Below are 13,335 nucleotides of genomic sequence, written 5' to 3' on the forward strand. Positions count from 1 at the left end.
ACACTGTTGACGGTTCAGCGGAGTGTTTCTGGAGAGGGAAAGGAAGAAGGAAAGAGTGGAGGAGAGGAGGAGGCCTCATCATCTCTGGCAGTGACTGAGTGAGAGGCGGGAGGACTGTGTGATGTGTGAAGTACAGTGTGTGTGTGTGTGTGTGTGTGTGTGTGTGTGTGTGTGAGAGAGAGAGAGAAAGAGAGAGAGAGAGAAAGAGAGAGAGAGAGAGCGTCACACTTCACTGACACGAAAACATGCTACTTTAGCTACAGGAGGGCTGGAAGTGGAGGCTATACAGAAGTGAAGCTGAGGCTATTCATCAAACACTTCAGATCAAACACAGGGGCGAGCGAGAGAAAGCGAGAGAGAGAGAGAGAGAGAGAGAGGGAGGGAGGGAGGGAGAGAGAGAGAGAGGGAGGGAGAGAGAGAGAGAGGGAGGGAGAGAGAGAGGGAGGGAGAGAGAGAGAGAGGGAGGGAGGGAGGGAGGGAGGGAGAGAGAGAGGAGAAGAGACAAACACACCTGGATGTTTGTACAAAGTTTCCTCACAGTATAGAGATGGAGGAGAGTCATTAACCACCTACAGAGTCCACACATGCTGCCTGTGTGTGTGTGTGTGTGTGTGTGTGTGTGTGTGTGTGTGTGTGTGTGTGTGTGTGTGTTGTGGCAGAACCATGCACGTGCTTTATCTCGTATTTTCACTATATCCTAATTTATACATCCTGATAGTACAGAGGCGTATCGTACTCTTAGTCTCCACTACGTTCATCTGGCAGCTGCAGCTACTTTACAGACTAATTATCCATTAAAAACATATAATACGTTCATGAAACATGATTTAAATGCCCAACAGTATGTAAAGTTTTCAAAATTAGTTCGACCAGCTTCAACATTAAAATGCTAAAAGTGTCCATCAAGAAGAATAATCCACTGATACAATATATTATAGTATGTAGTTATATATCACGCTGAGGGAGCATAAATCTGCTTTTAATACTTTATGTACATCTACTTAACTAACAGTACTTTTGTAGGTTAGTATTGAACACAGGACTTTTTCTTACATTGTGTTATTATAAAATTCACTCACTGCAAGTAAATAATTCTCATTTTGTTCTGATGAGACAGACGAAGGGAAATACAGGGAATGAACTAGGAGATAAATAATATGATGTAACTGTAAACTCCTACTATATAACATGTGGCAGGGAATACTCCAGCACATTAACTGAAAGCAAAGCGTAAAGAAATGGTAGATGATGAATATTCTTCATTATTTCAATGTAAGTAAGTAAGTAAGTAATATAATTATTAGAATTTATGAATTCATGAGGCACCTTTTAAGAGCAAGATGTCACAAAGTGATCCAAATAAGGCCACCAGTATAAATAAAGACTAAAATAAAGACTAATAAAACACCATGAAATAGAAATAAACTACAAAGAGAGTAAAGAGAGTGTAAGCTGGTGGCACAGCAGCCTCCTCCAGTAAACTATGACTTTATGGTGAACTGCATCTTTTTGAAAGTCATGTTGATGAAGCATGTTTAGACTACAGTCATTCTGACTCTGCACATTCCTCTGCTCGCTCACACTGACCTCTTGTGGCGGATCACTCTGCCTGCATGTCTTCAGATGCTCATCGATGTCCCACTCGACTTATCTGAACCACTCACTGCTTATCACCCCTGTTTATGGAAAGCAAAGATACCAGACGTAGAAAGAGCGACTGGGTTGTTATTATAGTATCTTTCATTATAACCCTCACAGTGTTTGAAACCTGTACTCTCGTTTACATAGTGTGCATTTTAGGAACATTTGTGAATAATGTCATCCAACTAAAGGCATTCGTGAAACATACACATACAAAATGAAACATACACATTAATGCAGCAGTAAAACCCACATATAACAGTAAAAAAACATTTTTCTGCAGAATAAGTACTATAAATTTTAACACTTTGGGTAAATTGAGCTTATAAAACTTAGATGCTTTACTTAGACATGTTTTATCAGAATCAGAATCAGAATACTTTATTACCCCCTAGGGGTAATTGTTTGTGTCACAGCTGCTCCCATTCAAAATTCAGAATATGCAGAAATAATAACAATAATAATAATAATAATAATAATAATAATAATAATATCAATATGAACAAAAACAAAACAAAAATACAAGAAATGTACATATATACAGAGCAATAATGCCACACTCAGAGCGAGGAATTAAACAGTTTGTGGCCTTGCGGATCAGTCTGTTAAGTCTTTTTGCACACAACAGCATAGAGTATAGCACTGGCCACCACAGACTCATAAAACATCCTGAGCATAGTCCGGCAGATGTTGAAGGACCTCAGCCGTCTCAGAAAATAGAGACGACTCTGTCCCTTCCTGTAGAGGGCGTTGGTGTTCTTTACCCAGTCCAGTTTGGACCCAGATGCTTATAATCCTCCACAGTGTCCACACTGACCCCCTGGATGGAAACAGGGGTCATCGGCACCTTGGTCCTCCTCAGGTCCACAACCAGTTCCTTGATCTTTGTCACATTGAGCTGTAGATGGTTCCACTCACACCAGGTGACAGAGTCCACATGTCCTGTACTCATCCTCAGCACCTTCACTGATACATCCAACTATTGCTGCGTCATCCGAGAGCTTGTGGAGAGGACAGGTCTCTGTGCAGTAGCTGAAGTCCGTGGTGCAGAAGAGGACAGTCCCCTGTGGGGCCCCGGTGTTGCTGACCACTCTATCTGATACACAGTGTTGTAAGTGCACACTTACAACACTGTGTATCAGATAGAGTGGTTTGATTGTAACTTGTTTATTTGTATTGAATTATTAGTAACTATAATACATTAAAAAATTAAATTAATGTACTTAAAAGAAAAAAATAAAATAAAATAAGAACAATGATCAAATCTATATTATTATAAATTAATGAATAAAACAAAAATAAATACAGAGTAAACTATTATTTCCATTACTGTGCTCTCATTGGCTACTTCTGTGCGACGTCAGTGCTACGCGCCCTCCTATTGGCTGCGGGGTTGACGCCTCGCCCTGTAGTGTCCTGAAGCAGCAGCCCGCTGAAGGTGAACCCGGCCCGTCTCTCGCTCTCTGCCCGTCTCTGGAAGCACCCTCTCCCCGTCTCCTCCTCCTGCACCGGGATCATCCGCTTGACCCTGAGCCATGTCCATATTCAGCGATGTCCCGCAGGCCCCTCCGGTGGCGGTGTTCAAACTGACCGCCGACTTCAGAGAGGACAGCCACCCGCAGAAGGTGAATCTGGGAGTTGGAGGTAAGAGATGGTCGCTGCCTGCTAATGCTAATGCTAATGCTAATGCTAAAGCTAAGTTAGCTCGCCGGCAGTGTGTCAGCCCAGCAAACGCTGCTGCCGCCGGGCGCGCCTGTTAGCTTCACTTAGCTCATTAGCTTTAAGTGGCCTTCCTCGGCCTGGTTCTGGCCTTATCGTGCTATTAAATATTAGCAGCTGTTTGATTTGACCTTCGCTATGAGCTAGCGGTGAAGCTAACGAGCTGGAGCAGGAGCTAGCTTCACTTCATGGTGACAGCTAGCTTCTCCTGTCAACTCAGTATAAACACAACTGCTGCCACATCTCTCACACGGAAATAAAGGCCTTTTTTTTTTTAGAGAAGCTCCACTATTCACCCAGCAAGCACCTCTCAGTTAAAGACACTAGAGAGTGTTTATCACGAGTTAGCCTAAAATACACAGCAGGTGCCTCGTTTATGCTTGTGTCCTTGAACGCATCATTCTCCATCATGACCTCACTTAAATGGTGACATGCATCATCCTGTCATTTTAAAGCCCCAGCAGGAATATAAAGACTAGGACTGGTTTGGTAACGTCTTAAATTAACAGGCAGGTTATTCAACAAGCTAACCCAGCAAGTTCTGCTACTTTTCACATCATTGTGCACTTGTTGACAGCTGAATAAGATCACAGTCATCTTTAATTAACACCTTTTACAGGTTACCTGAGAAACATCATTGTGTTGGTGATTAGGCGTGACAGCTTTGCGTGTTTACCTTGGGAGGCTGGGCGCTGTACAGCTTCAACTCAGTGCAGTACAAAACTACAGTGGGCTAATGGACTTGCTGTGGTTTAATACTAACATGGATACTTGTATTACCTCGATGATGTTTCTAAATCAGTGTGATATTTAATGTTAACAGTAGTTGTATCATGTTATTACCTTGTAATAATGATCTAAAATGTAATTCTCTCCATGTTATGTCAGTTTTCCCTCATGGTATTGAAAATGTATATTTTTCGCGGTATCAGTATCGTTTGCTGGTATCGTATGATGTCACCTGCGCACTTGGACTTTTGTATCTGTCCTCTCTGAACAACAAGGAGCATAATAAGAATACATTTTGGACTTTAATCTCATGTCATCCTTCACATTTTGTAGTTATGTGTCATGCAATGTCAGCATTCTCATATGCCAACAAAAATGGCGATATGGAAGCAGTCCGTCATACATTACAGGTACATTACAATAAGAAACATCCTACAAGATGTGTGATTTCATGTCATGATATTAAAGCTAACAGTTAAACTGAACATCAGCACTTGTTGACCTTTCTAACTCGGAGCTGCACTTTTTTGCACCTCGTTGCCAAAACATATCTGCGTGCACCAAACCAGTTTGGCGTGGAAATAATCAACAATGGAGGAAAAAAACTTCCTTGAAAGCATCACTTGTGTAATGTAGCCACGAGCCACAGCTTTATGTATATGTATATTCATCCAGGTGATCCACGGATCCAAAACCATCAGCCTCCGTCTTTGACCTTTTTAAGTGCGTCTCCCCTACACTGACTGTACAGCTGTGGGGAAGGCCTGATACTTGATACAGCTCTGCACAGGCCGACATACAATACGGGGGAGCTTGAGTTCTTAAGGAGTCAAATATGTGCGACACACACTCACAAGGACACACATATGTAGTTTAGTCTGGCTGTGAGAGGTGACCTTCACAGGGCGTGGGACATTACATTAAATGAAATAGTAGTGATATGTTGCAGAGAAGTTGCAGAGAAACATTTTCCTGCATTCCTTTTATGGCTCGTAGTTAAAGTGCAGTTGTGGCTTTGTGTCCCCTCCAGCTTACCGTACCGATGACTGCCTGCCCTGGGTGCTGCCGGTGGTGAAGAAGGTGGAGCGGCTGATCGTGGACGACGACAGCCTGAACCACGAGTACCTGCCAATCCTCGGGCTGCCGGAGTTCCGCTCCGCCTCCTCCAAGGTCGCCCTGGGAGACGACAGCGCCGCCATCCAGGAGAACAGGGTGAGACACACACACACACACCCACACACACACACACACACAACCCTTAAAACCCGTAAACCCTTAATGACAGTGGTGACATTTTAAAAGCAAATCTTAAAGGAACACAAAACGAGACTTTTGAAGGCGTCATGTGACCGACATTTAATAGACCGAACAACTAACCAATTAATCGAGAAACAAGTCTTTGGCTGCAGCCCAACGATGCTTCTAGTGTCATTCTCACTATGCTTAATAATAACCTTTGACGAGGCTTTTGACCAGATCTCTTTATTCCTCTGCTGTCCTCTCTCTCAGGTGGGAGGGGTCCAGGCTCTGGGGGGGACAGGTGCGTTGAGGATCGGTGCAGAGTTCCTGAGACGCTGGTACAACGGCGTCAACAACACAGCGACGCCCGTCTACGTCTCAGCGCCCACCTGGGGTCAGTAGACAGCTGTAGTGCTCTAGATTTCCTAAAATGTCTTTGAACGTATTGATTGAGAATTTACAGTGAAGTGGATGGTTGTAATAAGAGTCACAGTCGATTTGAGGTTTTAAACATCTGCTGTTTGTTCTTCTTCCTCCCAGAGAACCACAACAGTGTGTTTGCTGATGCTGGCTTCAAAGACATCCGGCCCTACCACTACTGGGATGCTGCTAAACGGGGGCTGGACGTCACCGGGCTCTTGGACGACCTGGAGGTGAGGACGGATGACACTGGCTTTAAAGTATCCTAAACGTAGCTGTTTCAGGAGCCAGAGCTCATGTGGGTGAAGACGACTGTATGATGAGTGAACGGCTGCTCGTTGTCAGCAGGTTTCAAGCCCGATGACTCAACAAAAAGTTATATCATTTAATTATTCACAGTTGGCTCAGCTCATAAGAAGTTAGGTAACGGGTCATCTTTTAACAGCGGTAGATGTTCTGTGACACTAAATAAAGTAAGAGTGGTAGAAAATTGGTACTTTTAGTCTTTTCAAGTCTGTAAATCTGTTTAAAGAAATGGTAGCTGATAAGAAATAAGCTGCAGGAGTGGATTTAACAGACTCTTGACCAGACATGTAACTCTCTCTCTGTTCTCACATGTGGCTTCAGTTGTGTCTGACCCTGTTCGCCTCTCATGTCCCAGTGAAGCACACATGCATGATGTTTGTCACGGTGTTAAAGGAAGTCCATTAGAGCAGCAGGACAAAGACATAAAACGCTGCTCGGACTCATGCGGGTCAACGACTCTTCCTTTTCTCGACAGAAAGCTCCAGAGCACTCCATCTTCGTCCTCCACGCCTGCGCACACAACCCCACCGGCACCGACCCGAACCAGGAGGAGTGGAAGAAGATCGCAGAGGTCATGAAGGTAACGTTTCAGGCTTTTTCATTACGTGTGGCACAACTCAAAACATGCTAATCAGCCTTGTTAAATCCTAATATGTCTTCCTCTTGTTATTGCTTTTCTGCTGTAACTATTTCACTTCTGTTTAATGAGATTTATTCTGTAATCAACATGTTTTCATTCATTTCTGCTCAGGGGTGATGTGTGTTTTTAAATCAGACTGTGCTCTCGGGGTGTTTTCTCATCTTCTCTTTGTGGTTTTGTCTCTAGAGGAGGAACCTGTTTGTGTTCTTTGACTCGGCCTACCAGGGGTTCGCCTCTGGCAGTCTGGATAAAGACGCCTGGGCCATCCGCTACTTTGTCTCTGAGGGCTTTGAGCTGTTTGTGGCTCAGTCCTTCTCCAAAAACTTTGGCCTCTACAGTGAGTAGACATCATACAAACACATGTGTTGTCCTTTAGTGCAGAGCCAGTGGTAGAAAATTGCTTATAGAAACATGACTTTATAAAACAGTCCCTCTTTTTCTCTGCTGCTGTTATCAGATGAGAGGGTTGGCAACCTGACCATTGTTGCCCAGGACAACGAGAACCTGACCCGCATCCTGTCCCAGATGGAGAAGATTGTCAGGACTACTTGGTCCAACCCGCCGTCTCAGGGAGCGCGCATCGTCAGCAAGACCCTCAACTGCCCCGAGCTCTTTGCCGAATGGTACGCTCCCAAACTGCCCACGAATCACAGAGCTGCTGCCGGCGTCAGCTGACACACTTCTGCACCTTCAGCTGATGTGTTGAAATGAGAGCGACCTTTCACTTCGATATTAAAACATTCACTTTGCACTAAATGCAGCGATGTCTTCGTCAATATGACTTGAATGAATTGAATTTATCTCAGTGACTTCAGACACCGCTCTCTTTGTTTGTCTCACTTCCTGTCCGGTGTCTTTCTCGCTCGTCTCACTCCTTTCTCCCCCTTCTCTCCTCCTCTCTGTAGGAAGGGTAACGTGAAGACCATGGCAGACCGTGTCCTGCTGATGAGGGATCAGCTGAAGGCCAAGCTGCAGGGTCTGGGCACCCCGGGGACCTGGGACCACATCACCCAGCAAATCGGCATGTTCAGCTTCACCGGCCTAAACCGTGAGTGGAAAACACGCACACCCTGTTGACATGACATAAATACTGTGAATGTCAGGGACTGTGTACATGACTGTCTTCATGTTGAATATTGATATGTCTGTTTAATATTTGACAGCTAGGTAAAGGATTAAGTTGACAGAAGGTTTTGTTAGGAAGCAGCCAGATTGACAGAAGCACCTTTAAAAAATAAAACAGTAACTTTGGACCTTTAGAGGATCACTGTGGTTTATCAGTTATCCAACACCAAAGTCAAACTTGAGATCTGGATCATGGTGATCAAATTATTACCCAAACTGAGCTTCTCCAAAGTCAGTTTGTCCAACAAATAAAAATAAAAAAAGGGAACTTTTGTACTTTTCCTCTTCCACTTTCTTTTTGTTGACGTCCCCTTGTTTTAAGATGTCAGTATGAATTTAGCGAGTACAATGTTATTTTATCACTAGAAAAATAAGACCCAACTTGAGTGTGAGAGTTGATTCTTGATCTTGAGGGTTTGTAGTTTTAGTTTTAGGTTCATTTGCAGATTTTTCAGGAGCTTTTATCTTCAAGCTCAGACTGCAAAGCTGGAGATGAACTCAGTTCTATCGTGTAGGAGTGATGATGAGTCTTCGGTTTGTGATTTGAAAGCATATTTGACAGTCTCCTGCCTGTTAGAGAATAGCAAGGTGTTGTCATGAATCCAGCAGTGGAGAGCAGCCTCTCTGCTGCACAGTTAGCTCCATCGCTGTCCAAGATGGTGAACGGGTGCCGGGTTTTTGAGATGAAACTGTCTGAGCACCGAGTTGAAGGTCCATTTAAAAAGGCAGAAGAGAGCCATGAGTGTAGATGTCCCTGTCTAAAAGACACCATCAGCTCTTCTTCTACACATTGTGACCGTCACTGTGTTGTCATGTGTCCTGCAGCCAAACAGGTGGAGTACATGATCAAAGAGAGGCACGTGTACCTGATGGCCAGCGGTCGCATCAACATGTGCGGTCTGACCTCCAAGAACATCGACTACGTCGCTCAGTCCATCCACGAGACCGTCACCAAGGTCCAGTAAAGGCTGCTGTTTCTGTCCGCCCACTTCCTGCCTCCTGTACGCCACAGGAAGTACCGTCACACGTGTGCCCTCGTACCCCTCTCCCCCTGCTTATCCTGACCTCTGATTGGTTAAACTGCAGCAGGGATTTTGCAGTTGAACCAATGGTCGGACTGTTTTTCTGTTCTCACATGAAGGTATAAGCCTTTGGGAGGTGCAATGATTTTATCACGACACTTGAACGCACACAGTCAGTCAGGTCTCACTGTCAGCAGAGCTTCATATGTTCATGTGTAGAAGTTGAAATATCTTCACGTCCCTTCATGTGCAGGTCGTCTGCTTTTTGTGCTGTTCAAATCATTTCTGCTCACAAACGTCCACTCGGATTTTTGTTTGCCCTGTAATAATTTATATCACCTCGAAGGATTACGTATGACGTGTCTGTACTGTTGAACAAAATGCTGTTAATGTAAATAGATGTAATCACTGTTAAAAGTCCTACTATTTCCTGCTTTTAGCAGCCGTCAGACTTAACAAGTACAATAACTAATCACTTCTGTAATCTGTATCGATCTATATATGAAGCAACAAACCGCTCATCGTTTTGATTTTAATGATTTGTTGTGAGACAACAAAAAGGCACAATCATCTCATCAGGACTTATGTGTAAATGTAAAGTCGGGCACTGTGAGTCCAACGGTTATTGTCTCTTGTCGTGTGACCGGGCTGAAAGGTCACTTAAAGGTGTAACCCGTGTGCCTGACGTTGTTTGGTTTTGCCTTGTCAGACGAGTGCAGCTACGTAGAAGCTCCATAATGTGAGTTCACAAAGCGACTTTGTGCCATCATTGAACAAAAACCTCCTCTCTGTCGTTTCTTTTTCTTTTCCACCCCGCAGTGTCCTTATCTGTTACAGAGCGCCTCCGTTTAAAAGCTGGTTGTTGTAATGAGCCACTCTGATCAGACCTCAGAGCCTGCACAGATCTCCACTCCCATTGTGGTGTTGTTTGTAATGGCACTTAGCAGTATGTGTGTTCATACTGAAATAAATTATACACCACATGAACCAAATCTTTGCTTTCTGCCTGTTTCTTCCCCACAAAACACTTCCTAGTACCTACGTCACAGTTTCTGAAGTATATCTATCCATGTGTAAAGGAATAGTTTATATCTGGATGTTCATTTTGTCTCTGTAATTGTTTTTATGCGTCTCCTAGTACTTTCTGATTTCACTACAATGTCGGTGGCTCTCAGCCACAAACCAGTTGGTTTTCACTGAAGATGCAAATATTTTAAAAAAGTTTCATTTTAAAGTAGACCTTTCCTAAAACAGCCAGACACGGTAGACAAGTCAGTCTGAGCTTTACTCTTGCCTCTTGCCTCTCGCTCGCTCACTGTACCTTAATTCCCTCCGTCTTCGATCTCTTCACCTCCAAAATGAACAATATCTGCATCTTTATTAGTACTTCATCGTAATGTAATGAATTTTAACAAGGCAACTGAATATTTTTTGAGGAAAAGTATCCTTATATATCGTAAAACATATCTGAAGAGGGTCTTCAGGTTAAAGTAGCACAAAATACTCTATTACAAGTAGAAGTCCTGCTTTTAAAATCCTGCTCAAGTAAAAGTGCAGATGTATCGTCAACGTTAAAAATAGTCGTCATGCAGAAAACTCCCTTTCAGAGTGTCATATATATATTACATCACTGGATTATTATTCAGTTTGAAGCTGTTTTCATGTAGTGGAGTAAAAATACAATGTTCCCCTCTGACATGTAGCAAAGTAGAAGGTAACAAAAAATGAAACCACTCAAGTACAAATACTTAAACTATACTTAAGGTACAGGACTGGAGTAACAATATCTCTTACTGCATCACTTCATTCTTGGTTTTCAGGTGATTTGTTGACAATAAGAAAAACACAGACTATGAAATGAAGAGCAGACACTGTCGGAGTTCAGAACGTTGTGGAGCTTTTTTATATTTCTGTATATTTTGATGCAAAATACCATCACAGCTTCTTTCTATTTGTACAAGTATCACATTCTCTTCTCTTCCACTTTCCATCACAAAATGAAGCAAAACAGCTGAAAACATTAGAAACGTCCACTAATCAGCAGTCAGAGATTATATCAGCTAAAAGCAGAATAAGTGAAAATACAAAGCTGACGTTTGACTCTTTAAGAACACATCCTGACGGCCGAACGTCAGATTTGGATCCGCAGCAGGAAAAAAACCTACAATCTGATCAACAAACATCCTGCAGCAGAAGCAGTTACTGTCCATCTTTGACCTCAAAGGATGATTCTGATTGGCTGCGGTCGCTGCTCCAATGCAGCAAAGTGACTCAGCAGGTTTTGATGTATTGCACCCAGGAGGGATGTCCCCCCCCATCCCTCTCCGCCTGCTACATTAGCCAATGAGCTGCGAGAGAGAGCACCCCTCCTTCTTTCTCCATCGCCCCTCAGCCTGCGGTGGATCGATGAGCATGTTTAAAGGCCAACACTGCTGGGAGAGGCTGCTCACAGGGATGTTTACTGCCAATACTTAGGATCTTTAAATGAGATGACTGATCTGTTCCAGAGGAACTATGCGAGGTGTAAAACCCACAAAGAACATATAATGAAACAAATGCTTCTGTTTCATGCAGCTGACCCACAAAAATGATGTTTTTACAAGCGATGCAGCAGAGAAACTATGTTTTGACCGAGAACACCGTCTGTACTGGTTGGACCTGAAACTTCAGACCTCCATCTGCATTTCCCTTCTCTCCTCCTCCTCCTCCTCCTCCTCCTCCTCCTCCTAGTCTGTGCTGCAGAGGCACAAATGTGATCCTGCAAACGTAGTCGGATGGAGCCACGCCCGCCCGCCCCGTCACCTCAACACTGTGCAGACAAACACAAAAAGGTCCGGAGCTCTGCAGCTTCAGGGACACAGTCACAGACAGAACTGAAGGATTCTGGGTTCTGAAGAAGTCTGTTTCACTTCAACGACATCCGGCAGCTGCAACCGGATCCGCCGGGAGAGCCGGGATCAGTGAGAGAGAATTAACAGAACTCCATTTACATTTCTTGAGATGTTTCTCTGCATTAACCAAAATGTAAATGCTGACTGAGGCATTAAAGGAACAGTTCACCCACGGATTAAAGTTCAGTCTAGTCTAGTCTAGTAACGCTGTAATAGTGAGAAGGTAAATTATGATTTTTCTAATTAGTGATCCCAATAAGATGATGGCAACTGAGATAAAATCCCCATAATGTTGTTTTTAATCAAATCAAATCAATCTTACAGTCTGTACAGTGAGCGACACCCTCTGTCCCTGGAGCTTCAATTCAAGTGAGGACTTCCTGATTGAAGAAAAAACCTTTTATCAGGGAACAAATGTAAGAAACCTCAGGAGGAGCCGCAGAGGAGGGATCCCATAATTAGTGAGATCAGCTGTTTCTCTGGGGAAAATACAAAAATCTCTTTGTTCATGCTCTCAACCTGCGGGGCCGGTCACATAAATAACATACATAGCATTAAGTGTTTTTCAGTATTGCTGTTATACACAAAGTGGGGCAGCAGCTGAGAGTTGCAGCAATAAAAAAAAGAAAAGGAGTCAAGCTCAGTAAAAACATTTAACGCTATAACTCAAAGCGCTTTGTTTTTAAGCATTAAATCGTGCTGGAGGAGGATTCGCCATTAAGGCTTCATTTGCATTCAAAACATTAAACTCATCAGCTCCAACGAATAAACCCTTAAATTTACATTCAGATCCACGCAGCCAGGAGGGAAAAGGAAATATTCAGTACCGACGACATTCTTCATCTCAACTCTGACGACATTTGTGCTTCAGAAAGCCCATTTCTGCTGCCAGTGTGAAAAAAACAACAAAAAAAACAGACCCTACAGGTGAATATGGTAAATAAAATAAAATTAAAATAAAATAACTAATAGATATGAAACTTCCACAGCTGAATGACTTACATTAAGACAATTATTATATATTAATTTAATAATTTGTAATGCAAATGACACATTATCTAATAAAATATGCACTCATTCGGACACATTACCGGAGCAGAAATCTGAACATTGGATAAACCCAGGTTCAAAATTCATGTCTAATTTTGTTTTGTTATATTAGAGTCAAAGGTTTTTTTACAGAGGAAAATCAAAATATCTCATTTTATTACTCCATAATCAAACTCAACAGCCATAAAAAAAAGTAACATGGTTGTGTAAATCAGACTGTGAATGATATATGATGATCAAACACCCCTCAGTAAAACCCTTCTGAATATACACAGGAATAAAACTGTAAGGTTTGGTGTGTGTAAGTGGCTCTGAAGTGGAGATTTATTACTCAGAGTGTGAAAAAAAAACTCATTTTAAGCTCTTTAAATATATATATTGTACACTTCCAAACATTTTTAGACAAAAAAATATGAATGTGGCAAAAATAAGTAAATTAATAGATATCACCAGGAAACTGCCCTCGTTGATTCCTTAAATTAAGACTCACTATTTGTAGTATTCTTATATTTTATGTTTAAATAAGAAAATCAGAGGTCTTCATCATTTTTCA

At 42.6% G+C, this 13,335-nt stretch overlaps 1 protein-coding gene across 1 annotated transcript; it reads left to right on the forward strand.

The window, feature by feature from the left end:
• The first annotated feature begins 3,046 nt into the window (after positions 1-3,046).
• On the forward strand, positions 3,047-9,833 carry LOC311265231 (aspartate aminotransferase, cytoplasmic-like). The gene is made up of 9 exons (XM_084366655.1): positions 3,047-3,285; positions 5,120-5,301; positions 5,599-5,722; positions 5,869-5,981; positions 6,530-6,634; positions 6,881-7,031; positions 7,152-7,317; positions 7,600-7,742; positions 8,645-9,833. Exons 1-9 carry the CDS (start codon positions 3,177-3,179, stop codon positions 8,782-8,784), a joined length of 1,233 nt encoding a protein of 410 aa, XP_084222781.1. The 5' UTR covers positions 3,047-3,176; the 3' UTR covers positions 8,785-9,833.
• Positions 9,834-13,335: the final 3,502 nt, after the last annotated feature.

Source organism: Pagrus pagrus (assembly GCF_965226575.1).
Source record: "Pagrus pagrus genome assembly, chromosome: 2".
Classification (NCBI taxonomy): Eukaryota; Metazoa; Chordata; class Actinopteri; order Spariformes; family Sparidae; genus Pagrus; species Pagrus pagrus.